The following is a 26,092-nucleotide window of genomic DNA, read 5'->3' on the forward strand; positions in this document are numbered from 1 at the left end:
TGTTGTTCCTTCATTCCTTCAAGTTCCTCCCCACATAGATTAGGATATGTTGCCAAAACATCCTCGTCAAAAAGTCTTACAAAAAAAAGTTGTTAGCAAATATACAGCGAAAAAAATAAGATTTAGATTTGCGACAGAAATTTCTGTCGCAAATCCGTCGCAAAACGAAAAATAAACCGCGAAAATTTGAAATTTTTCATCGAAAATAATGAAAAAAATGAAATTATGATTTGCGACAGAAATTTCTGTCGCAAATCTGTCGCAAATTCCAAAAATAAATAATATAAATTTAAAAATAAATAAAATTAATATTTGCGACAGAAATTAATTTATGTCGCAAATCTGTCGCAAATTCCGCATATTTAAAATTTCTGTCGCAAATAATGTTTGGTTTTGCGACGACAACGTTTCTGTCGTATTCCGTCGCAAATTTGCGACGGATTTTGCGACTAATTGCGACGGAATAAAAAGTTTCGCATTCCGTCGCAAAACCGTCGAATTCTGTCGTAATTTCTTTGCGACGGAAAAATTCCGTCGCAAATGCCGTCGCTATTTAAAGATTTTCTTGTAGTGCCGGTACCAGAACTAGATTATCCAAAAAATATACAACGTAGGATGAACATCCTAATTACCCATAAATCCGAATAAATCTTCATCTCTTGTAACGGTACCTAAAACACCCTACACCTTTTATCACCTACTTAACTAGAAAACACAACAGTGAATTCGTGTACATCCAAAGATAATCATCAACTATATCAAATTAACATATTTTGGTCCACAATTGATTTTGTTTTTACCAAAAAGTATCGTGATTAATATTTAATAATCACTATATAAGAGATTATGAAGATTAATATTAAAGCTCCCGCCAAATATTCTTCAATAATACAAATACGGGTTACAGCTTCTTTCTATCCATATTGATCAAACAAATAAACGTGGATTATTATAGGAGATTAATTATATAACACTTGATTTGGAGAGTCGTCCCGTGGAACTCAATTCATCTATATGTAAAATTACCTAAGAAGACATAACCCAACCTGGGTAGTTCAACCGGTGAAACGGGGGTGCAAAGCGTCTGTCCCGCCCCGAGTTCGAACCCCAGGCTGGAGAGGGAGTGCATAATTCAAATCACATGGCTGGCTCCCGGTCCAGAAAACCCGATTACCCAAAAAAAAAACCTAAGAAGACATATAGCGAAACAATGTGCCCTTTGAAACAGCAAGACACACTTGCTTTATCTCCGAGTCTTATGTCTATTTTGCATGGAAAAGGAAAGCTCACGCCTTTCTCACCTCGCATGATTGAGAAACACAAAAGGATAGAGAAAAATCCGTACAAAAAGATATATAATCGGTGAAATTACTAAAGAAATGATTATTTGAATAAAATTATAAGAGTTATATACTAATAATATGATCCTAACTCGATTACGAAATCACACAACACTCAATCACTCGTTTTGTAACATCTTAGTAACTCTAAGCCTTTGTGTTTATATACAAGCAAAGGTCATTAGAATATGTGACCGGCCGGTTATATATACAATATTGAAAAATATCTAAGTAAATTAAATCAACACAAATATAATTAACATGATATATACTCTAATGAAGCTTGAACCGAAACTCATCAATGGCGGAAAATCAAGGAAGAGGTTACAAAGAGACGATATCTTTTACAGAACAGAGACACCAATTTTGGGCTTCAACGAACAACGACCACTTCTCTCTAAAGTTCGTCTCTTTAGTCGATATGAGGGAGCAAACAATTAGGACACCAAGACCTGCACAATGTATATAAAGTTAGTGTCCTTTGACGGCTCATCAACAACACCAATAATATAATAAGGGTGTGAAAGCTATTTATTATTTGCATGTGTCTCTTCATATATTTATAAAAATAAATAAATATAAAAGAATCTTGTTTCGGGCCAATTGCTTCCGTCACACGCATTAAATTCTTCCAAAAATGTTTATTCAGATTATATATATATATATAGGGTACGATAGAGCAAAATGATAGAGAGAAAAGCATATGATAGGAAACATAAATATATAATCTGATATTGTGTTTCAATGCTAGATGGCATATTAAAAAGATATTTTTTTTCTTTAACAATGAATTAATTAATCATAAAAACCCGTTTGTTTAATTCGAATTCCACTTTATCTTTTATTATTTATTTAATTATTTATTTGCGTATTTTACCATAATTGCATCTGACCTGCAGGGCTTTACTTGTTAGGGTTTTTACTTTTCTTGGTCAAATGTATTTGAACCTCATATCTTTTTAATTCTTAATTAAAAAAATCGAACTATTAAAGAATATATTCATCCCATTCAATAGAGTCCTTACATTGCAAAAAAAAAAAAAAAAGAGAAATTAATCACATAATTGTAACACTGTTATTTCTCATGAAGTGAAATCAACTTTAACTAAGAGAAGGGCATGTCTTTACTCAAAATCCATCTCTTTATGTCCTTATCAAAATCCATGCAACTCAAGATTTCAACGTTGCTTCATTTGATGGCAACCTACTTTTTCGTGTTTCAAGCGCCTAAGTTGTACAAGAATGAACCTTGATCGTACCATGCATCTACAATGTGCCATACACATATATACACACACATATATATATATATGTGTGTGTTTTGTAAGACTAAAAGAATCATATTTATCCGAATAATTTAGCCGTATCAGACTCGGATCTGCATCTTTGCGGCCGGCATCGATTCAATTATTCGCTTAAAGCCCTGCAAGTTGTGTCCGCATTATGTAGTCGTCGATGGACCCAGAGAGAGAGAGAGAGAGAGAGAGAGAGAGAGAGAGAGAGAATTTATTCAAAAATGAAATTGAAAATTGAAGAAAAAAACACAGTAGAATTTCAGTTTTTGAAAACAGTGAACGGAGAGGACAATATCTGAGTGGTGAGACATCGTATGTATGCTTAGACAGAGCACCCATGTGGATTTTCATGGAAGGTATGGAAAGTGCAAAATGTGGCTGAAAACAATACACAAGAGGGTCTTGAATTCTTTATATACTTTTTAAATATAATATTATCTTAATAAAAATGCTTATAATTGCATTCCTGAACAGTAGTGATTCGACGGCCGATCATCAATAATGAAATTCTTTTATAAAAAGACGTGGACCGCGGGAGAGGGTATGTGATGGAGCTCTAAACCATGCATAAATTATATATATATATATATATATATATATATATATCCTTCCATTTCAGTTTAAATTTATTTTATATATAAACATCATCTATATAGTTAGACTTCTACATTCTTCAAAACTGTGGATGGCGTTGATTATAAAACATCTTATCATTGGCGAGAAAACGTTACAATTAGTACATCATATCTTACGATATAATATACCGTATGTGATTAGAAATTATATAATTTTGTAAAGTATGACATAGATTACTAGGCTTTGCTTGCGAACACAGCATAGTTTTTATATACAATACATTTAAGGAGCAATCGTCTGCATGCATGGACTGTCGATTGGAAATATTATCAATATGTACTTGCAAATGAAATATCTAATGTACTTTACATCAAACAAACTAAAATGGAGTCCGGTTTTCACTTATTTTACTTAATTTGTAATTCTTCCCTATACGTAGTTCACTCTTCCTCTCTCTCTCTCTCTCTCTCTCTCTCACACACACACACACACACACTCACACATATATATGTGTGTATATATATATATACATATATACTGGGAGGTTTGCATATAGCTGCGATTCAGGCAACACGAAATACACGAGGAGGTCGGCATAAATCTTATGTAACTTAATTTGTAATTATTTACGTTAAAATGGTCAAATCGATATAAAGTTAATCTTATACATTTCTACTAACAAGAGGAAAAAAGTGGGGTATACTTTGGTCTACACAAAGCAAAACAAAACTCGGACCCATCTATCAAATCCTGGCTTTACAATTTAGAGCTACAGTCCCACTAGTTTAACCAACGAATTTTGATATTGTAATATATATATATATATATGTGTATATATATATTTGGTCAAGATGGGGACCCACGTGGACTGATGAGTGACACGTGTACAGAGAGGAGAGGTCATCGCGTGATTCTCTTATAAGCCACACAGAGATCACTGAGAAGAAATCGCAGCTTTTAGCTTTTTTCCCACAAACCCTAAAAATGGGCCACACTGGTTTTGCACCCACCTTCCCTCATTTATTATCACTTACTATTATTAATGTTCTTTTTATTATTCATTCCAATTATTATATCATCATTTTATTTATTTTTTTAATTTGAAAGTTTTTTTTTTATAATGGGTTAACGTCATTTGGTGAATGAAGAAAATCACTGGTGGACACTGCAGTTAGGGCTAGTGATATTACAATTAATGGGGAAGTGCGTGTAGCCTTTGCTCTCTTCCTCGTTTTACTTTGCGCTTTGCAAGATTTGATCTCCCATTTCTCCGCCATATAAATCATTCGTATATACATATATTTTATATTTCAGAGAGAGAGAGAGAGAGAGAGAGAGAGAGATGGGGCATCACTCGTGCTGCAACAAGCAGAAGGTGAAGAGAGGTCTGTGGTCACCAGAGGAAGACGAGAAGCTCGTCAACTACATCACCACTTATGGCCATGGATGCTGGAGCTCTGTTCCCAAACATGCAGGCACACCTCACCCACACCATACCTATACATACATACACGCACACACACACACACACACACATGTATATTCGCATATACATTCCCACATTTCTTGAATTGTACGTTGAAGATTATTTCTTGAGTTTTTCTTGCATTTCTTGTCCTCTTTCTTCAAGGATTTCGTCTTCTTTTGCTTTGCAATATACATGCATAGACTCATTAGTTTCTTGGATACTGGTGAATATTATTTTTTTGCCTTTTTTATTTTCTGGGTTTTGCATATTCTAGGTCTGCAAAGATGTGGAAAGAGCTGCAGATTGAGGTGGATTAATTACCTGAGACCCGATCTTAAACGCGGAAGTTTCTCTCCTCAAGAAGCTGCCCTTATAATTGACCTCCATAGCATTCTTGGTAACAGGTTTGTTGATAATTTTAAACGTTATATATATATATATATGTATGTATGTACATATGTACATTTTTCAAGTTTCTCGCACATATATGAAATAGTAAGATCTATATATGTGATATGATTCGGGCAGATGGGCTCAGATTGCCAAGCACCTACCAGGGAGAACAGACAATGAAGTGAAGAATTTCTGGAACTCTAGCATTAAGAAGAAGCTCATGTCTCATGATCATCACCATCGCCATCATCATATCTCTTCCATAGCAAGCTTGATCACCAACTTTCCTCACCATCACCATAATGGGTTCATGAACAATGTTAATACCCATAACGGCGGCGAGGAAGCATCTGGATTCTTCTCCCTCCTCACAAACACAAACCCTAGTTTCATCACTCCCAACCATATTGATCATCTCTATCTCCCTCCTCCTGTTTTTACTCCAGTTATGTTCCAAAGCTTTGGCCACGTAGATTTCAAATTTAACGACTCAAGCCAAGTTCAAAACCTTTACAATCCTGATAATTTGGTCATCGCACCAACAAATCACCATTCTTTTCTTCCATCTGATTATGATCCTCATATAACGACCCTTCCAGATTCAGATTCATCTTCCGCATTCAATCATCAGCCCCCATGGGCATTACCAGATCTCCCAGCCTCCATTTCTGCCACTTTCCAAGAAACCCAAGTCGTTGAAATATCGTTTCAAGATTATGTTGGACATGACGACAAGCTCATCATCGATCCAATGGTCTCGCTATCACCATACGACGATGACCCTCTTCATCATTCCTTGGTCACCACCACAGTGATCCCAAGCACAGTTTCAAAGTTATCAGAAGAGGTTCTTGAAGGGAAAGCAACATCCCACCCTCGTGGCTTGCACGTGTCTGCGGCGGATCATGACGACGACGATGATGATGATCATCAAGTGGATTCATACATCAACTCTATGATCATGCCATCATTGCAATCATCCTCCTCCCCATCGCCGGTCTCCAGCAGACAGTACGTTGCAACAGTACCAAACCCTAGTACTACTAATACTACTACTACAATGTCTAGGTGGGATCCCTAGACATGGATATTTGAAACATAGAATTATAATCTGCATATTATATATATATATATATAGGGAGAAAAATATAAATAATAAATCCATGTGTTGAAAAACCTTTACTATATAGCATCTCGTATAAGGAATGGTATCTGTTCATTAAATATTTTCGAAATGTCATTGTCGGAGAAGACAACCTAAAATGTTACTAGTTCAGGTTATTTGTGTGAGTAATGAAGAGCTATTGCAGTGTTCTTCAATAACTACATATATGTAATAATCCTTTTTATTTATACTTGACCGCATACACACACATATATATATATATTCGCGTATGTAGGTATATGTGTATGTAAATGCGCTATGTACTTCTCGTCGCCTACACATGTGTTTGTGTACATATGGTCAGTTTGTTTTGTCTCTAGCGAAAGAATACTTTTGTTCTGTTCTGCATCTTTGATTTGTCACCTCTCTCTCTGTGATATTTGTGGGGCCCTTAAGGACAGTCACACGGATACTTTAATGCGATTTTCACGTACAAATGTTTTGGTCAACTTGGTAAGATTCTCTTTACACAATATTTCTGAGCAAATTCGAATAAGTATACGCTTTACTTCCCACTTATATATATATATATATATATATATGCATGGATTTGATATCTCATATATGTGTGTGTATATATTTATGCATGAATTCGATTTCTGATTTCCAAGAACACGGGGAGAAGCATAGAAGCCTAACCTTATGAAACCCTGTTTACTTTCTTACAATGTTCTCCCAACTGTCTTCGGATTTAATCAAGAACCATGCTCATTCATCTCAACAGTTAAATAACGAACCCACGCTCCTGTTATTCGTTGTGTTAAAGATCTGGTTGTATCACTTTAAAGAACGCTAGGGTTTAGACTTCACTGCAGCCGGCCGAGGAAGAAAGGAAGACAACACTTGTAAAATTTCTTGGAAATATATTTTTTTAAAGATGTTTAAAAAAAAAAACTTTTTTATAATGTAATTAATGGCCAAACAAATGATCTTATGGTCTTTTATGGATTGCTATACACAGCGTATACTATATGTCTTCCGAGTAAAAACAGCTCACAAGATTTTAGAGTAATCATAGAACACACGTTCATTAATATCCTATGTGAATTCGTATCTGCATGATAATATGAGATTTTATTATGATCTCGAAGTAATATCATTTGACTATATATATATTTATATATGATTGCTATATTTATATACATATCGTCAAGTAGAATGGATTTTTTTTTTTTTTTTGTGGTGGATTTGGTGGTCAGATCAGGCAGGGTTTTGAAAGGCAGTCAAAAAAATTTCACAACTTGAAAAAAAATAAAAAAAATTTGTCTCATTCCAATTTTTATTACATGCTGATGTATACGGAATCAATTGGGTCAAAGAGTAGTGGACCGTCAAAGGGACGTGGATACCATTTACAATAACATTAATACGTTATTTAAGCAAACTTATTTTGAATAGACCATAACGAACACAGGATATGGTTGCAACTGCGAACGGTGCAGCTGCTGAGGTTTACAACTGCGTTTGCATCATGAGCAAACCCGTCATCAATCATCATCAAGCTTTTGCATCTGAAACTGTGTTCTGAGGATAGATATATCGAAAAACCGACATGCAAAGACCGCTATTTTCCGAGATTCAACATTCGGATCTCCGGAAAAAGTAAAGGAAGTAGGGGAAGTTTATCAAATGCCGAGGATTAAACTGAGTTTCAACGCAGAGATCCATTGTTCTTGAGTACATTTCCGAAGAAGGAGAACCTAAGCTGTGATTCTTGAACGCCCTTTCGCTATTCTTCGTGCAATCACTCTTCTCCCTCCCTTTGTAGCTTTTCTGTCGGGTATTTAGAAAAAGGATTCAGTCATGATGCATACAAACAGTTCTGATACTAAGCAGTCGAATTTGAAACTGATTTGTGATCAAAACTCAGAAGAAGAGAAGCTTTAGGAATTCAATGGTTTCTGCTGAGATAATAGATTTTTCGGATGAACAAGTAAGAGAAGGAAACCTTTATCCATAGGAGAATAAGAACATTAAACATAAGAAACATACCGAGCAAAGAACCCATGGTTTCGTTTGCGCCTAATAGTGCTCGGTTGGAACGTCCTTTTGGGAAACAACAGCAATGGCTCGCTTGATGAATCAACTACAGCACCAAAATACACAAATATCAGGCACACACCACAATCCGGCAAAATCCACAGGTCAGTAAAGGGGGAAAGGGTAGTAGTATCGATGTCACGGGCTTTGTGTGCGTGTGCCTGTATGCAATGTGAGATAGGCCTGTAAACTTATCGGCTTTTTGGGGAGCCTAGACTAACCAGGGTCACATAAATACACAACCCAAGAAAGGGTCAACTCAGAAAATAAAGATGAGTTTTCAAATAATCGTCATACCATAAGGGACCTAAAAGAATCCAGAATCACTATGCCCTGTACTTCCAAGAAAAGTTTTCAAATAATATACAGAGAGTGCAATGGATCATGAACCATCACAATCTAACGAATTTCATCAACCATCATGATTCAACCAACTTCATCATGATTCATGAACAAGCTCTATCTAAACCACACCGCCTGCTGTATCTCGTTTACGATAGACATGCAAATGCTATCCTCTCGCAGGCACAAGACAACACTCGGTAGAGGTGTTCCGAGCAATCCATCCCAATAATAAGCATTTTTTTAAAGATGAAGTCCAAAGAAAAACAACTAAACTGAGCTCTTCTACCACAGAATTTGTGAAACCAAAAGAAGAATAGCCAAATTGCGGAATCCAGAATATAAGAATTTGTGAAACCCAAAGCAGAATAGCCAAATTGTGGAATCCAGGATAAAAGAAAAATGCTATAGTCTAACTCGTTTTAACCTCACAGACAGAAATCCATATCAAACATAACAGACAAGGTGAAAACTTTGAAGTGTAGACACAATCTAGACAAGTTTTTAATAGCCCTTAGGATACATGACTTGCTCAATCGTCTCAATCCAAATAGCAAATGCAACAAGCAGTGATTTTCACTTGGAAGACTTGACCGGAAAATTGAATTTTTATTACCATTTCAATTATCTGAATATGGTGATCGGTTAGGCTATCAATCACATTCATATGACAACAAAAGTTCAGTTCATGTAGAATCAGAGCAAATGCCAGTCCTTGTACCTTGTTCCGACGGACACAAAGACAGAACAAAAGCCATACACAGACAAACATACGCAGAGATGCATACATACACGCAAAAGCGTCTCTACATAAGAACTAAGAAGAGAGAGAGAAGGAGAGGGAGAGGGAGAGGGAGAGGGAGAGGGAGAGGGAGAGAGAGAGAGAGACGTACCTTCGGGTAAGAAGAATTCAAGGGAAGGAAGACCAGAGGGATAAAAAAACCTCTTGAGAGGAGAGCTCGTGTAGCGAAATAGTGTCGCTAGGGCGCGGATCCAGCGAGCTCTGTAGCTTCGACAGCGACGGGAACAGATACGGAGAGACTTCCTGACCCTGGGGAACTACATGCTGAGCCGATCCCAATTTGTTCTGCAGAAAATACGATGTGACCTCCTGACCCTGAGGAACCACTTGCTGAATCGATCTAACGTTGTTCTGCAGAAGATTCGTTGTTGGATTCGACAGGAATCGGTTCATCAGCGAAGCTCCCGCCTTGGCTAGGGTTTTGGTCGCCATTCTCTTCTTCGTCGAGACTACTACGATGGCTCCGAGCACCGGTCGAAAAAACTCTAGCGAAAGAGAATCGAACTATCAATGGGTTTTGGGCTTCGGCCCAATTTCAGGCCGTTTTGGTGGTAACTTCAAAAAAAAAAATATAATTTGAAAAGTTTATTTTCATTTGAAGTTTTAGATTTACAATTCAATTTGTGATTTATTGTAAAAATAATTTTTTTTTATTTAATAACTAAAATCTTGATTAGTATTGCCTTCCAGAATTTCAAAACGAAATTCCCTACCAATCTATTAATCAAGTTTCTTTTTTAGTTTTAGTTTTATTCCAAACTAAAAAATTATTTTAAAAACACTAAATTTATAAGAAAAATTCAATATCCCTAAAATAATTTTTTATTATAAAAATAATTTTTTTTGAACCGAATAACTAAATGTTTCTAATAGTGGTTTTGAAAATTTTAATAATCTTGAGGATTTTTTTACCAAAATCCCCCAATAACAACAAAACAATAATAGTACTTAGCTCAGATCATTAAGGATTTACCCTTTTTTCCTCAGACTCTAACAAAAATAATCAGATATCTCTCGTTGGATAACCGGAACAAGTTTCACATGAATTCCTTTGGTCCATTATCCATATATATATATATATATATGACTGATACAATGAAAAGAATCTGTGAAGAAGTTTCAGAAAAACAACCAATACACGACCAGGACAACTTATCTTTCAAGTCAAAGAACAAGCATACACAGAAGTTTCATCTTCAAAACCAGTCGAGTTCAAGTTCTCAAACAGCTGTTCCAAACTTGTGTAGATCATCTGGCTCGACCCGTGAGACCAGTCTCCGACCATGAAAGAATGAAGCTCGCTGCCTATCTCAATCCAGCTCATGCCCGGTTCTTTCTTAACCCCTCGACCCCTCATCAGTTCCCTCACTTCCTCAGCTGAAGATTCGATCCCAGCTTCATTGTATATGTTATACAGCAATACATATGTTCCAGAGGCATCTGGTTCAAGATCGATCAACCTTTCCGCTACTCGTTTCCCTATAACGCTGTTCTTGTAAACCCTGCAAGAACTCAGCAATGCCCTCCACATCACAGGATGGTCTTGAAAACCCGATCTCAGGATCAGATTCTCGGCTTCTGATAATCTCCCAGCTCGTCCAAGAAGGTCAACGATGCAGGAGAAATGCTTCTCGTCTGGGTTTATCCCGTAATCCTTCTTCATGCCTTCAAAAAGCTTCAATCCTTCTGTAATCAGTCCTCCATGGGTACAAGCAATTAAAACTCCAAGAAACGTCTGGTGGTTTGGTTTGAGCCCATGATTTGGCATTGACTTGAAGAGGTCTAATGCATCATTGCCAAGCCCATGCTGTGCAAGGCTACAAATCATAGCAGAGTATGTCGCAATGTCGGGATTCGCCACCTCTCTGAAGCTTTTATTAGCAAACTGCATGTTTCCCGATTTTGCGTACATACAGATGGTTGAGGTCTTGACACAGGTAAAGTTATCGATTCCACTTCTTATGGCATAACCCTGAAGCTGCTCTCCCATTCTCGAGGCAGCAAAGTCTGCACAAGCACTCAACATGAGTGAAACAGTAAACTCTTCTGGTTTTACTCCAGACAAGAAAAGTTGACAGAACAGATCACACGCACTTTCGAACTGCTCGTTCTGAATGAAGCAATCAATCATTGATGTCCACGAGGCAATATCTCGCCTTGATGTTGAACCAAAACATTTCATCCCGTCTTCCGTTGAACCCAACAGAGCATACAACTCGATTAGAGCACTTCCAATAAACTCATCAGCCTGAAAGTTGTTCTTACATACAAGGGCATGGATTTGCTTTCCATACTCCAATGCTTTCACCACATTACAAGCCTTTAGCATGGTTGAAAGTGTTGATGCTGATGGTTTCAGTCCCCGCCTTTGCATTTCCATGAAGAGTTCAAAGGTTTCAATTACAGATTCATCGGTTATATCATCCAACTGAAGAAACCCTGAAAGCATTGCGTTATACATAACCACATTCTTGTCGGGCATGAGGTTGAAAATCTTGACCGAATCTTTCAACCTTCCATTTTTAGCATACATGTCAAGCAATGCAGTACCAACTACCACATCCGATTCCATCCCCAGTTTTGTTACGTACCCATGAATCGCCATCCCTTGAGCCATCGATTCGTAATCAAAATTTAAGCAACACGCCTTGAGCGAACTCCCTAGAGTATAAGTAGTCAACTTTAGACCATTTCTATGCATTTCAGCCAAAAGATTTAACGGTTCTTTGGTTGCACCAATCCGAACATAACCAGAAATCAAAGAGTTCCATGAAACTTGATCCAGCTCCTTCGAATTATCAAACAAGTACCTAGCTTCATCCAGCTTCCCACACTTACAGTACATATCGATCAACACATTGATCAGAAACACTTGTTCAGCCAATCCATTGACAGTAACCAGTCCATGAAGCACCTTTCCCAGTTCAAGATGACAGCTTTCTCCACAAACACTCAAAGCACCAGCATAGGTGAACTTATCAAGCTTCAATCCAGATTCTCTAGCTTCAACAAACAAATCCATGACACGATCGTGATAACCCATCTGGGTGTACCCAGAAATCAGAGAATTGAACGAGATTATATTTCTCTGAGGCATTCCGTCGAGCAGGTAGCGTGCGAAGCCCAGTTCCCCACACTTGCTGTACATGTTGAGCATATTGTTGAGCAAGAACAGGCACGGATTGAAAGATGTCTTGATCATACGGGCATGGGCGAGTTTTCCCAGAACCATGGAACCCGATTTGGCGGCTGTCTGAACGAGTTTCGTGTAAGTAACAGAATCTAAAGCCGTGCTCTTTGGTCCGCATGGCGAAGGAGAAGCCTCGCAACTTGTTCCAAATCGTTCGGAAAGATGAGTGGTGCAAGAAGCTGCACAGTTCTTGTTGGAAAGAATCTTTGTTCGGAAGATCAGAAGCATGTTCTTCCATCACTCGTTAGCTCTTCATGTTTTTCCCGTAAAAAAAACGACGTCATTTAGTATTTTATTAGACGGTATTTAGACATTATTATTTACTTGATAAAAAAATGATTTTGATGATCTATTTTTTTAGCTAATTTTATTTATCAATTTTGGAAAATTCTAAAGGTTAATTGAAATTAAACAATTATATTTTGCATAGAACTAACTAAAAATATGTTCTTTATTTAATTACAATAATACGGTTTTTTTATTAATAATATAATTCATACCGCAAGAGCTTGGGCAAAATATTAAGGTTATATTATATTACCACAGCAATTATAAAAATATTTGTTGTTTTAATATTTGAATCGGACGGTGGAGGATTTACAAATTAGTAAACGGGGCGGCGATCGCACCGTCCAAACTTTTTCAGGAAGGCCAGGGCGGCGAGTGGGCCCACAAAAAAGCCTTTTGGGCTGTGGAAATGCTGTGGGACCCATTGTCTTTTGGTCCAACCAATATATAATTACGTAAAGTTTAATCCATATTTCAACAATGGCATACTATACACGATTGAAATGAGGTTGGCCATTATGTTCGTTGAAATTACAAATACCTTTCTATATTTATTAAAATTTTACTATATCTCAATTTGTATATAGGCGTATATGATAGAAAAAATATTTATGGTAAAAAAATTAAAAGGCGAATTATAATTGTAAAATATTTCTATTTTTTATAAATTTAATTTAAATCAATTTTGTAATTTTTAATATGTATAAGTGATGTTGTATTAATGTTGAAAATGAGGGATATTGGACAGTAACTTATGATAATCGAATCTAAATTTATAAATGGGAATTCAAACTTAATTAATTTTTTTCCCCAAACATGTTGCTTGTTTATTTGGATGAAAAAGACTGAAATAATTTGCTCTCAAAACCTCCATTTTTTCTTTGCTGACCAAAACAAACCCTCCAAATTCCTTTTCGTAGTTTTGGCAGCCTTCAATTTCCTTCTTAAATTTCTCTCCTTTGTGAAGAAATACGAAAGAAAGATCTCCCCTTTGCGATTTTACCGAAGAATCGAAAGCAGAACCTGGTTTATATATATATATATGTATATATATATATAAAGTGAAAGGGACGTCTGGCATTCTTTGAAAAATCTTTCCTTTTGTTTTTGGCTTTCTCTCTTCTTCATAGAGAGCTTTGATCTCACAGACCCAGTCGAGCACGGTTTCTGAAGAACCGCACACCTTTGCTCGATATCTCTCTGAGATCTCTCTCTCCTTCCTCGCATTTTGGAAATCGTTCTTCCGTCCATCTCCGCGTGGCTGGACGAAAAATGGGTACTTTTATATGTCCCTCTTTCTCGGGTTCTCCGGTCTTAAATGCATCTGATATCTTGGATCCGTTTTTTCCTTGATCTGATCAGTTTCTGTTTTGTCTGAACGTTATCCATTATGATGTGGGTTTCGTTTTAAATCTCCTGATTTGGGTGTTGATCGGTCTGTCGAGAATTTGGTTTCTGCTCACCAGATGGTGGGCTTATGATTGTGAAGGTAGTAGATGATTGTGAAGGTTTTAGTTGAGACTAGATTTGTCTGGTTCTATTGGCAATATATATCTCCAGATATATATTGATATATTCAGTTGTATATACGTTTAGATTTGACGCTATCTCTTCCTATTTTAGCTAGAGTTGGTTGTTACGTTTTGTACATAAATAGATGTTCGAGCATATGAAATACAGATCAGAGAAAGACTTTTCTGAAACATCTCTTTTATATCATGGTATCAGAGCCCTACCAATTCTGATTTCGTGTTCTTCCACCGACATTCATGTCTACCACCTCAACCTCACCGACGTCTGCCGATCTGACGGTGTCCTCGACTCCGACACCCGCGACTTTTGAGGCTCCGAGGAGAACAATTTCTCCTTATGATCTGAGTCCCAGCGATAACCCCGGATTGGTTCTCTCGCATCCGTTGTTACGAGGAACCAATTACGAAGAGTGGTCCATTAAGTCGGCTACCCGTTTGGCAAGAAAGGATGGCGTCTATATGACCTGGAGAAGAAACATTTTTTTATTTCACGTGACGTCGCCTTCTGCGAAGACCGGTTCCCCTTCGCTGACCCTGTTCCTCTCCAGCAATCCTCTTCGGAAAATCCTGCTCCGGTTTCGTGGCCTGTGTTACTTGAGGAGGACGGCTCACCAGATGGTGGGCTTATGATTGTGAAGGTAGTAGATGATTGTGAAGGTTTTAGTTGAGACTAGATTTGTCTGGTTCTATTGGCAATATATATCTCCAGATATATATTGATATATTCAGTTGTATATACGTTTAGATTTGACGCTATCTCTTCCTATTTTAGCTAGAGTTGGTTGTTACGTTTTGTACATAAATAGATGTTCGAGCATATGAAATACAGATCAGAGAAAGACTTTTCTGAAACATCTCTTTTATATCATGGTATCAGAGCCCTACCAATTCTGATTTCGTGTTCTTCCACCGACATTCATGTCTACCACCTCAACCTCACCGACGTCTGCCGATCTGACGGTGTCCTCGACTCCGACACCCGCGACTTTTGAGGCTCCGAGGAGAACAATTTCTCCTTATGATCTGAGTCCCAGCGATAACCCCGGATTGGTTCTCTCGCATCCGTTGTTACGAGGAACCAATTACGAAGAGTGGTCCATTAACATCCGACACGCATTGAAATCTCGGAAGAAATTCGGTTTTGTGGATGGCAAGATCCCTCAACCGGATCTAGATTCTCCCGATTACGAGGATTGGGAAACGAATAACTCCTTGATCGTTTCTTGGATCAAGAATACGCTCGAACCTGGATTGCGTTCCGATGTCATTCATCGTGAATTCGCGAGAGACTTGTGGGATTATCTCAAACGCCGTTTCGGTATGACTAATGCCACTCGTCTTCTTCGTCTTCGAGCCGATTTAGCGAACTGTCGACAAAAAGGTATGTCTGTTGAAGCTTATTTCGGTAAGCTAACGAAGTTGTGGGACGATCTTGCGAGTGTTCGTGTATTGAAGAGCTGCAAGTGCGGTCTTTGCACGTGCAACCTTGTGACTGAATTGGAAAAACAAAAACAGGAGGATCGGCTTTATGAATTCTTGCTTGGCTTGGACGACATCAAGTACGGCGTTGTCCGTTCGACGTTGTTGTCCCGAGTTCCTCTTCCCACAGTCGAAGAAGCCTACCTGATCGTTACTCAGGATGAAGAATCGAAGGGTTCTTTGTCTAGGGTTGCTGATGTCTCGGCTTTCTCTGCCGTTTCGGTCGACAAAACCCGTGCGACGTCTGCTGTCAAGGACAAAACGATGGTATGTTCTAACTGCGGTCGCACAGGACATTCGGCGGAGTCGTGTTTTCAAATCCTGGGCTATCCGGAGTGGTGGGGTGATCGTCCTCGGAATCGTACAAATCGTGGTCGTGGTGGTTCCTCTAGCTCTCGTGGCCGTGGAGTGGCTCGTTCGAACGCAGTCTCGGCTGCCCCTGCTGCGTCTTCTCCGGCGATCCTCGACTCTGACAAACCCCCTGTAAGTGGTCTTAGCAACGAACAGTGGCAAACATTGGTCTCGCTCCTCAATGCCGGAAAAATCGGAGCTACGGAGACTATTTCTGGTATGTGCTCTAATGTCCCTTGGATACTCGACACTGGTGCCTCTCACCACATGACCGGATGTCCTGAGTTGTTGACGAACTTGTCTCCGATGACATCGTCGAGCATCATTCTTCCTGATGGCCGACAATCGTTCGCTTCTCAGTCCGGCTCCGTATTTTTGACAGCGCATCTTCATTTGTCGAATGTGTACCTCGTCGAGGGATTACATGTTAATCTCATCTCCGTCTCTCAACTATTGGACGATCGTGATTTCTTTCACGCGTCCTTTGCTGTGTCTGTTAATTTGGAGAGGCTGGTTGAGTGGTGTCTATGTTGTTGGATAACCATGTGCCTTTGATATGTTCTCTCCTGACATTAGAGACAGATCTTAATGCTTGTGTTCCGCTTTGGATGGTATACAAGTTTGGCTTTTCTGTTACATTATTCGGTACAAGCGTAACGAAAACCGCATCTAGATGAGAAAAACCCTCCTTTGCCTATTGAACCAAAGATCTTCGATTCATAAACTATCACCCAAAAGCAAACAGACTACTTCAATCATTATGGCGAAATCACAAGTGCCTGAGAGAGCTATAAATGATTCAAGATGTTATCGTCATGTCATCATATAAGTGAAATTCCAAAATCTAACGGGAATATACAGTTCCATTCATGAGGATGAGTAAGCAAGCAGGATATGCAACACATCCCTATACATCAACAGAAGAAAATCAGACAACTAAGCGACTCAAATTTCACAAATTTCGAACCGACCCAGGAGAAATCGAAACCAAATCAATAGGAAGAGACCAAATCAACCCACGAAAACCCAAGATCCAATCAACCATCGAGGAACAGCGCAATCAAATCACATGAAAAAAAAATAGATCGATTTTTCACGCCAAAAAAAACACGGGAAAAAATATGAACCTGGAGCTGAGCTGATGGAGAGGAAAGCTAGAGAGACAGAAAGTTTGGGTTTTGATGAGAACTTGAATCTCCCCGAACTCGGATCTGAGCGGCGAAGGGAGATAAAAAATAAAGAGGCCGAAACAAGGAAAGCGTTCGCGAGTTTTTATATTCCCTTCGCCTGCGGCGTTAGGGTTTTCCTCTTTGCAACTCATCCTCCTCTTTTTCCGAATTTCCTATTTTTTAAGTTTTCTGGCTTTGACGGCTCGCTCTGCCGCAGTTAATTCAGTGCCAACTCCACCTAATGAAGCTTCTGAATCAACAGATTCCGCATTTTTAACTCTTGGCTCCAATATGAAAATCTGTTAGCGACATCACGCAATCAGAACTCCAAAACTGGATTCTCGACAGGGGAGCAAGACTTGTCATTTTTCTCACTAAGTTAGAGCAATACTAGTATACTACTAACATTAACAAAGAAAGTAATTTAACGCTTAAAGAAAAACCTGCATACACTTCCTCTAGACCTCCATACAAAAACCAAACAAGAACATCCCAAAGCTGAAAGAATCTCACTAACTTTGATCCACTCTCAATTGTATTCTTAAACTTCAAGCAGCAAAACCAAGCAACTGCAAATTACCATAAGAAAAGGTTGGATTTTTTTATTTTACCTTGTTGGAAGCAATTGGGAGAATTTTCAGTGTCTGCTTCTCCTTGTCGAGAACACCAAGTGTATACACACATGTCTGTCCGGTGGCTCCCTCGCCGGTATAATTCGAGCCGACGAACTTCACGCTCGAGCCAGGTGGGCTCACCACGACCTGATAAAGGTTGTTAAGTTTTCTGGCTTTGACGGCTCGCTCTGCCGCAGTTAATTCAGTGCCAACTCCACCTAATGAAGCTTCTGAATCAACAGATTCCGCATTTTTAACTCTTGGCTCCAATATGGAAATCTGTTAGCGACATCACGCAATCAGAACTCCAAAACTCGATTGCTGAGACTCGGGATCGTCCCCTGGGTTCAAAGCTCGCATCTTTTTGTCCTGCAGAAAACAAATCAAATTAAGGAGTAAACCGATAACCAATCAATATCGTCTTTTCATGGACAGAATTGCCAAAAGGGCATCGAAGCGATACAACTGGGACATCAACGGCCATACCCGGTTTATAGCTGACTTTGTACCATAAAGGTTGTTAAGTTTTCTGGCTTTGACGGCTCGCTCTGCCGCAGTTAATTCAGTGCCAACTCCACCTAATGAAGCTTCTGAATCAACAGATTCCGCATTTTTAACTCTTGGCTCCAATATGAAAATCTGTTACCCGCGTTTGTACGGAATAGAATCTACAAGCTGCGGGATATCAAGGTGAGTGGTAACATTATATCGAAAAAGGTTCCAACTTTTGTGTCAGACTGATCAATGATGGTTTGGTAGTGGTTAATGAGCACAATTAAGAGTGTATTAATTAGGGAAACAAGCTCGGGTTTGTTACGACATGTTTCGTTTTGTTGGGCATTTGCAGGATGAGACGGAGAAGAAGACAATGTCGTGTATCTTGTCTTTCATCACCCATCTGGTGAAGTTCAAGGACGTAAAATCCATGAATGGTTACAACAACGCCAAGGACCACAGGTTTCCTGGGGTCATACAACAGAGATTCAAGTCAATGTTCAGGGATCTTGAATCGGACAGGATACCAACCGACAAGATCAACCTTCTGACAAGCTACGTGCTCGTGCTGACGCTTCACGTGGATGAGTTCAAGACCAGCGTGGAAGACATAGCCAAGGATCTGAGGATGAGCAGCATCGATCTCAGAAAGCATTACGAGCATCTGGGCTGCAAATGCTCGCGCGTCAAAACTGTTTTGCACGCAACCCTTCCCGTCCCTCTCAAGTTCCCCCAGGCCATGAGGAAGAAGAGACGTCGATAAGACTTACCCTTTCAAGACAGAACTCAGGGCATGTTCGCGTCCAGACGGGAAAACGGGTGTTTAATTTCGTTATTTTTTTTTTATCTGGAAGTTTTGCAATGGACGAAAGTTATTGTGTTGAGAATGTACTATTGTTTTTTATTTTTAAAAAAAAGGCAAAACGCTGTTTTCAACACTGTATGACTTACGAGAGAGATAGGAAACTCTGTTAATTACGGATTAAAATGGTGCATACAGAACCCAACCGGTGAGAGGGAGACGCTGCAGAGAAAACAGACGAGCGCAAACCCAAATCGCAAAATCACCATCGGCGTCTTGTAGAGTCGAAACCCTACATTGACTCATTCCTGTTGTTGTTTTGTTCCAAAAAAAAACAGACTTGGATACTTCGGAAGTAAAACCTAATAGACCTCTCGCCCCTTTCGATACTCTAATCAGACTCATCGTCCTCTCTTCGCTCGAAATCATGAATGTAGACGGATATGGAACGGATGAAACCCAAACCCTAAACCCGTGACCCGAGTTCTCAAATGCCACGCACCCGACCTCATGCTTGTTTCGGCCGAGCACCAGCACCAACGGATACCCACGTCTAGCCCTCGTTTCTTCGTGGATTCTTACAGCAGAGCAATGGACGTCTACTCATTGCTTTTTCTTTTCTACTCATGTTCCTCAAATGACATTTATCAACACTTGAAAGTTTGCTCTTCAGCTCATCAAACATGGTTCCATTCCAAAGTACAGATAAAATGACGGCAAAAGCATTTAACAAATCAAGCAATCGCCGGAGACAAGGACAGCAGTTCAGTTCAGACACTCGTCTTACTGAAAAGCTAAGTATCTTGCTCATCATCATCATCATCATCATCAACCCAACCAAATGTATAAACACATAATAGAATTTGGTCATCAAAACACAGTCTTGATCGAACACCGATCACTCTTTCTTCAATATATAAACGTCAGAATTTCGTAGAATTGTTTCCCCCTAAAGTTATTCGGTTGATCTTTCAACACATCGCATCTAAAATCTCCACACGCACAATAAAAAAAACTGATCATTGTTTCATTTGTTCCAGAAAAAAGAATGATGTTTTGGGTCACACCCAAAACAAGGTCTTGCGAATCGAAGAATATGGAAAATATATGAACTCACATAGATCGCCTTCGAATTCATATCGGTATGTATCTCTTGAAGATCTGTTTCCCAGCAACCGCAGCTCCGGCGGCTACCGCTCCGAGTGCTCCCGCCACCGCTGCCGACCGTACGCCTCGAGCTGCCCTGTATACGGCGCCGGTGCCAAGTCCCGCCGCGACGCTGCTCCAGACATCGTCCCGATCGGTGACAGCGACGACGCCGCTCTCGATCCCTGCGTAGATCAGACCGATCACACCGATCCTGTTTCCCCAGACGCGGCCGGAGTGGCCGGAGGAGTTGAGGATCCGATTGACCTTGAGCTTGGTGGTGTCTCCGGGCTCGAAGCTCTTGACGGCGGAGAAGAGTCCGGAGGCGGCGCCGGAGACGGATCCGGCGAGGTAAGCGGAGCCGGTGTAGAAGGTGAGGTTCTCGCCCCAGGAGCGGCGTTGGTGGAGAGCTTCTTCGGTGAAGAGGAACTCGGGAGAGGTAGGGAGCTTGTAGAGGTATTGAGATTTGATGGGAAGGTCGTAGTTTTGGTAGGGATTGTAGAGGCGAGTGGAGGGATCGGATTCGTGATCGGAGCCATGATTCGCCGCCATTGTTACGCGTGATCAAGGGGTTAGGGTTTGATGGTGGCGAATAAAGAAGAAGAGGACACTTCCCTTTGGACGCCTTCTCCAGAAATGACGCTCCCGGTTCACGCAAACCGGCCGTATTTGTACATACACTCGGTGTTGACCGCCTCATTAATTTTTATTTTTAAATAAACTAAAATTAAGTCGGTTCATTGAAATGTAAGCTTAAATGCCACTTTCTTCATTTATGATGTAAAAATCATTTCTGGCAATGGAATTATTTGCTCTTTTTCTTTTCAAAAGTTAATGGGAATTTTGGGGAAGATAGGAACAGAGAGACTGTCAGGAGCATCAAGTGCTGCAGCAGAAGCAACAAGAACACTGCCCTTTAAGACCTTTAGATTTTGCAGGACCAGTGACATAGTCCTACACCCCCACCACTGACACAAATATCTACATACATACTCTCGTGTGTGTATATATATCAGTATAATGTTTTTTTTTTTTGTCATTGCATGGCAAACTTCATAAGCTGTCCCTTCTTATGATTTGTTTGACCGTTTGTAAAAAAAAAAATCCTAAACCATTAAATCGGGAATATTACAAAAATACCTTTAAATGTCGATTTCACTTACATGACATACCCTTCAAAAAAAAACCTTCAAAAAAAATTGAAAAAGAATGAAAAGACAACGTTACCCCTTTTAAAAAATACACGTGTCAACATCTGAAGGAGAAAGTCCAAAAGTTAGGAAGTTATTAAATTAAAAAAATTTTAAAAACCAAACAGTTTTTTTTCCTTTTCGACAGACATTTTCATTTCTTCACAGTGTTGTTTCTTCTTCGTTTTCTCTTCACTCTTTGATTTTTCTGTGCGATCTTTCTGTGCACGGAGGAATGTTGCGTGAAATAATAGAATCAGTGCTTTCAAGAGCTTCCTTCTTGATTTCCATTTCGTTAAGTTTCCCCTCGAGGTGCTGCTGAGACTCGGGATCGTCCCCTGGGTTCAAAGCTCGCATCTTTTTGTCCTGCAGAAAACAAATCAAATTAAGGAGTAAACCGATAACCAATCAATATCGTCTTTTCATGGACAGAATTGCCAAAAGGGCATCGAAGCGATACAACTGGGACATCAAAAGGTTGTTAAGTTTTCTGGCTTTGACAGCTCGTTCTGCCGCAGTTAATTCAGTGCTAACTCCACCTAATGAAGCTTCTGAATCAACAGATTCCGCATTTTTAACTCTTGGCTCCAATATGAAAATCTGTTAGCGACATCACGCAATCAGAACTCCAAAACTGGATTCTCGACAGGGGAGCAAGACTTGTCATTTTTCTCACTAAGTTAGAGCAATACTAGTATACTACTAACATTAACAAAGAAAGTAATTTAACGCTTAAAGAAAAACCTGCATACACTTCCTCTAGACCTCCATACAAAAACCAAACAAGAACATCCCAAAGCTGAAAGAATCTCACTACCTTTGATCCACTCTCAATTGTATTCTTAAACTTCAAGCAGCAAAACCAAGCAACTGCAAATTACCATAAGAAAAGGTTGGATTTTTTTATTTTACCTTGTTGGAAGCAATTGGGAGAATTTTCAGTGTCTGCTTCTCCTTGTCGAGAACACCAAGTGTATACACACATGTCTGTCCGGTGGCTCCCTCGCCGGTATAATTCGAGCCGACGAACTTCACGCTCGAGCCAGGTGGGCTCACCACGACCTGAAGCCTCTTGCTCTTCGTCCCGGCCTTATGTCTATAAACCTCGACATCCGGACAGTGTCCGTCCCCATCGCCATCGCCATCGCCATCGGTTTTATCAGATGGGTCATACCCAGAAGCGAAATAGGCGACGATTGGAGCGATTCTGTCGGGTTTCTCCGAGATTTGCTTGACCCTGATGTTCATTGTCTCTTCTTTCTCTTCGTTGGGTTTCTCTTTCTCGTTTGTTGTTTGCTGCTTGTTCTTCTTTTTCTTCTTCTTCTTCTCTAGCTTTGATATTGGCACTTCTTCTTCGTCGAGGTAGTCATTCAGATCCGATTCGTCGGCCATAATTGAAAAACCCTAAATTTCATTCAACAATAAAACCCCAATCAGGATCGAAGAACCCTTATCCCTAAGACAGAGACGTACAGAACCTAATCGAAGAACTCTTACCCGTTTCGATGGAGAGGAGCGACGGCGACGGATCCTGGATGATTTCAAAGAATCCCCGGAAATTCAAGAGGAAATCAACGAAGATCGAAGAGGAAAAAAGGAAACAAAGATAACAGTGACAATCGAAGTAGGCAAGAGGATGAAAAAAAGGTTTAGGTCGAACGGGCGGCAAACAGAACAGAGCATCAACCGAAAGAACAGTCCGAAAAAGAAGTAAAGAGTTGGATTTAAAGACTCACACATCATTCAACTTCTGGTCAAACTGACGTGCATCGAACTGTGAACCCTCTGGTGCCGCACCTGCCATGACTGCAAACATAGAACATTAAGAGAAGTTAAAGAACAGAGAAAAAGGGGCAATCTCGCTAAACAACTTTCAAAAAAGATTTTCGCAACCGAATAATGTAACAGAAAAGCCAAACTTGTATATCATCCAAAGCGGAACACAAGCATTAAGATCTGTCTCTAATGTCAGGAGAGAACATAACAAAGGCACATGGTTATCCAACAGCATAGACACCACTCAACCAGCCTCTCCAAATTAACAGACGCGTCCTTTGCTGTGTCTGTTAATTTGGAGAGGCTGGTTGAGTGGTGTCTATGCTGTTGGATAACCATGTGCCTTTGTTATGTTCTCTCCTGACATTAGAGAAAAAAAAATTGAAAAAGAATGAAAAGACAACGTTACCCCTTTTAAAAAATACACGTGTCAACATCTGAAGGAGAAAGTCCAAAAGTTAGGAAGTTATTAAATTAAAAAAATTTTAAAAACCAAACAGTTTTTTTCCCTTTTCGACAGACACTTTCATTTCTTCACAGTGTTGTTTCTTCTTCGTTTTCTCTTCACTCTTTGATTTTTCTGTGCGATCTTTCTGTGCGAGTTCGTGTTTGCAATCCCTATATAGAAGTATTTAGATGAAATATATAATATTTGTTTAATGTTTTATGCATAATCCGAGTCTAAATATCATCATCATCATCATCGTCGCCATCATTTCATTTCATGTTTGTTACCATTTTCCTCAATTAGGTTATGGATTTATGTTTCTTAGTCTTGTGTATATATTTTTTTTACTTGTAAAATGCTTTTGTTATTGAGAATCCACGTCATAATTGAGATTCCACGTCATAAAGGTTCAAAAGCTATCGCGGGTATTGATAGACAAATTGCACATAATTACTTTTTTTGTTAAAGCCATTTCTTAAAATGCTCGATTTTTCTCAAATGGATTTGGAATAATTTATACCCAAATAATATAATATATGCTTTTTTTTTCATGGTTATATCTACAAACTATAATATAAATGAAAAATAATAATACCAAGTATTTAATAGAGTAAAAGGCAGAAAAATACACGGTTTTTGGGCAATAGGCATCATCATATGTCATGATGTCAAACCCAAAAGGGTAATAATTAAGCAGGGACAAGGGTAAAATAGGAAATTCGGAAAAAGAGGAGGATGAGTTGCAAAGAGGAAAACCCTAACGCCGCAGGCGAAGGGAATATAAAAACTCGCGAACGCTTTCCTTGTTTCGGCCTCTTTATTTTTTATCTCCCTTCGCCGCTCAGATCCGAGTTCGGGGAGATTCAAGTTCTCATCAAAACCCAAACTTTCTGTCTCTCTAGCTTTCCTCTCCATCAGCTCAGCTCCAGGTTCATATTTTTTCCCGTGTTTTTTTTGGCGTGAAAAATCGATCTATTTTTTTTTCATGTGATTTGATTGCGCTGTTCCTCGATGGTTGATTGGATCTTGGGTTTTCGTGGGTTGATTTGGTCTCTTCCTATTGATTTGGTTTCGATTTCTCCTGGGTCGGTTCGAAATTTGTGAAATTTGAGTCGCTTAGTTGTCTGATTTTCTTCTGTTGATGTATAGGGATGTGTTGCATATCCTGCTTGCTTACTCATCCTCATGAATGGAACTGTATATTCCCGTTAGATTTTGGAATTTCACTTATATGATGACATGACGATAACATCTTGAATCATTTATAGCTCTCTCAGGCACTTGTGATTTCGCCATAATGATTGAAGTAGTCTGTTTGCTTTTGGGTGATAGTTTATGAATCGAAGATCTTTGGTTCAATAGGCAAAGGAGGGTTTTTTCTCATCTAGATGCGGTTTTCGTTACGCTTGTATCTTTTAAAGGATCTCTGTGTTGTAGTTCTGGATTTGATGAGCGATATCCTTGAATTCTCTTTCACGCGTCCTTTGCTGTGTCTGTTAATTTGGAGAGGCTGGTTGAGTGGTGTCTATGCTGTTGGATAACCATGTGCCTTTGATATGTTCTCTCCTGACATTAGAGACAGATCTTAATGCTTGTGTTCCGCTTTGGATGGTATACAAGTTTGGCTTTTCTGTTACATTATTCGGTTGCGAAAATCTTTTTTGAAAGTTGTTTAGCGAGATTGCCCCTTTTTCTCTGTTCTTTAACTTCTCTTAATGTTCTATGTTTGCAGTCATGGCAGGTGCGGCACCAGAGTCCGGTTTGACTCTTTGGTTGACGAGTTTGACTTATATATATATATATATATATATATATATAATTCCTCATATGTAGGATATCAATCTGTGCAAGAATCTGAAAATGATCAAGAGGATGTAGAAACTGCACAGAACGAGCAAAGTATGATCTTACACGTCAAACACGTCAAACTCGTCAAACTCGTCAAACTCTCTGATTTGGCGAATTTATCAATTGTGAACCACGAAAATGTTAATAAGCACCTCGTATAACAAATTTGATAAGTAAATAATAATCGCAGCTATCTAAATTTAGCACTTTATTTTGTGTAGCAATGCATGTTCCCCCAAACGAAACCCTAATGTTCTATTACACTTTATGTTACACATTGGTCTAGCGTAGAATTTATCATTTTCCCAGATGCTCTCCTTATAACAAAAACACGTTCAATACG

General features: G+C 39.2%; 5 protein-coding genes and 1 pseudogene across 5 annotated transcripts; 2 read left to right on the forward strand and 4 right to left on the reverse strand.

The window, feature by feature from the left end:
• Nucleotides 1–4,469: 4,469 nt before the first annotated feature.
• LOC104822647 (transcription factor MYB26-like) lies at nt 4,470–6,614 on the forward strand. The gene is made up of 3 exons (XM_010553926.1): nt 4,470–4,686; nt 4,954–5,083; nt 5,208–6,614. The coding sequence occupies exons 1-3, from the start codon at nt 4,554–4,556 to the stop codon at nt 6,151–6,153; spliced, it is 1,209 nt and encodes a 402-aa protein (XP_010552228.1). The 5' UTR covers nt 4,470–4,553; the 3' UTR covers nt 6,154–6,614.
• A 1,041-nt stretch (nt 6,615–7,655) lies between these two features.
• On the reverse strand, nt 7,656–9,906 carry LOC104822648 (annotated as a pseudogene).
• Nucleotides 9,907–10,471: 565 nt separating this feature from the next.
• On the reverse strand, nt 10,472–12,973 carry LOC104822649 (pentatricopeptide repeat-containing protein At3g13880-like). Its single transcript, XM_010553927.2, has one exon. It carries the CDS (start codon nt 12,837–12,839, stop codon nt 10,581–10,583), a length of 2,259 nt encoding a protein of 752 aa, XP_010552229.1. The 5' UTR covers nt 12,840–12,973; the 3' UTR covers nt 10,472–10,580.
• Nucleotides 12,974–13,639: 666 nt separating this feature from the next.
• LOC104822774 lies at nt 13,640–16,816 on the forward strand. Its single transcript, XM_010554121.1, has 2 exons — nt 13,640–14,829; nt 15,511–16,816. The coding sequence occupies exons 1-2, from the start codon at nt 14,669–14,671 to the stop codon at nt 16,814–16,816; spliced, it is 1,467 nt and encodes a 488-aa protein (XP_010552423.1). The 5' UTR covers nt 13,640–14,668.
• A 787-nt stretch (nt 16,817–17,603) lies between these two features.
• Nucleotides 17,604–23,496, reverse strand: LOC104822775. Its single transcript, XM_019203553.1, has 5 exons — nt 23,414–23,496; nt 23,175–23,208; nt 22,740–23,081; nt 18,042–18,191; nt 17,604–17,729 (listed from the first exon to the last, which is right to left on the reverse strand). Exons 1-5 carry the CDS (start codon nt 23,491–23,493, stop codon nt 17,604–17,606), a joined length of 732 nt encoding a protein of 243 aa, XP_019059098.1. The 5' UTR covers nt 23,494–23,496.
• On the reverse strand, nt 20,161–21,158 carry LOC104822650 (mitochondrial import inner membrane translocase subunit TIM23-1-like). The gene has a single exon (XM_010553928.2). It carries the CDS (start codon nt 21,037–21,039, stop codon nt 20,476–20,478), a length of 564 nt encoding a protein of 187 aa, XP_010552230.1. The 5' UTR covers nt 21,040–21,158; the 3' UTR covers nt 20,161–20,475.
• Nucleotides 23,497–26,092: the final 2,596 nt, after the last annotated feature.

This window comes from Tarenaya hassleriana, unplaced genomic scaffold, assembly GCF_000463585.1.
Source record: "Tarenaya hassleriana unplaced genomic scaffold, ASM46358v1 Cleome37, whole genome shotgun sequence".
Taxonomy (NCBI): Eukaryota; Viridiplantae; Streptophyta; class Magnoliopsida; order Brassicales; family Cleomaceae; genus Tarenaya; species Tarenaya hassleriana.

Coding starts and splice junctions, on each gene's coding strand:
- LOC104822647 (XM_010553926.1), top strand. CDS start 4,554: ATGGGGCATCACTCGTGCTGCAACAAGCAGAAGGTGAAGAGAGGTCTG. Junction 4,687..4,953: donor CTCTGTTCCCAAACATGCAG/GCACACCTCACC, acceptor TGCATATTCTAG/GTCTGCAAAGATGTGGAAAG. Junction 5,084..5,207: donor CATAGCATTCTTGGTAACAG/GTTTGTTGATAA, acceptor TGATTCGGGCAG/ATGGGCTCAGATTGCCAAGC.
- LOC104822649 (XM_010553927.2), bottom strand. CDS start 12,839: ATGCTTCTGATCTTCCGAACAAAGATTCTTTCCAACAAGAACTGTGCA.
- LOC104822774 (XM_010554121.1), top strand. CDS start 14,669: ATGTCTACCACCTCAACCTCACCGACGTCTGCCGATCTGACGGTGTCC. Junction 14,830..15,510: donor CATCCGTTGTTACGAGGAAC/CAATTACGAAGA, acceptor GTTACGAGGAAC/CAATTACGAAGAGTGGTCCA.
- LOC104822650 (XM_010553928.2), bottom strand. CDS start 21,039: ATGGCGGCGAATCATGGCTCCGATCACGAATCCGATCCCTCCACTCGC.
- LOC104822775 (XM_019203553.1), bottom strand. CDS start 23,493: ATGTTTGCAGTCATGGCAGGTGCGGCACCAGAGGGTTCACAGTTCGAT. Junction 23,082..23,174: donor GCTCCTCTCCATCGAAACGG/GTAAGAGTTCTT, acceptor AATGAAATTTAG/GGTTTTTCAATTATGGCCGA. Junction 17,730..18,041: donor TCCCAATTGCTTCCAACAAG/GTAAAATAAAAA, acceptor TGTCGCTAACAG/ATTTTCATATTGGAGCCAAG.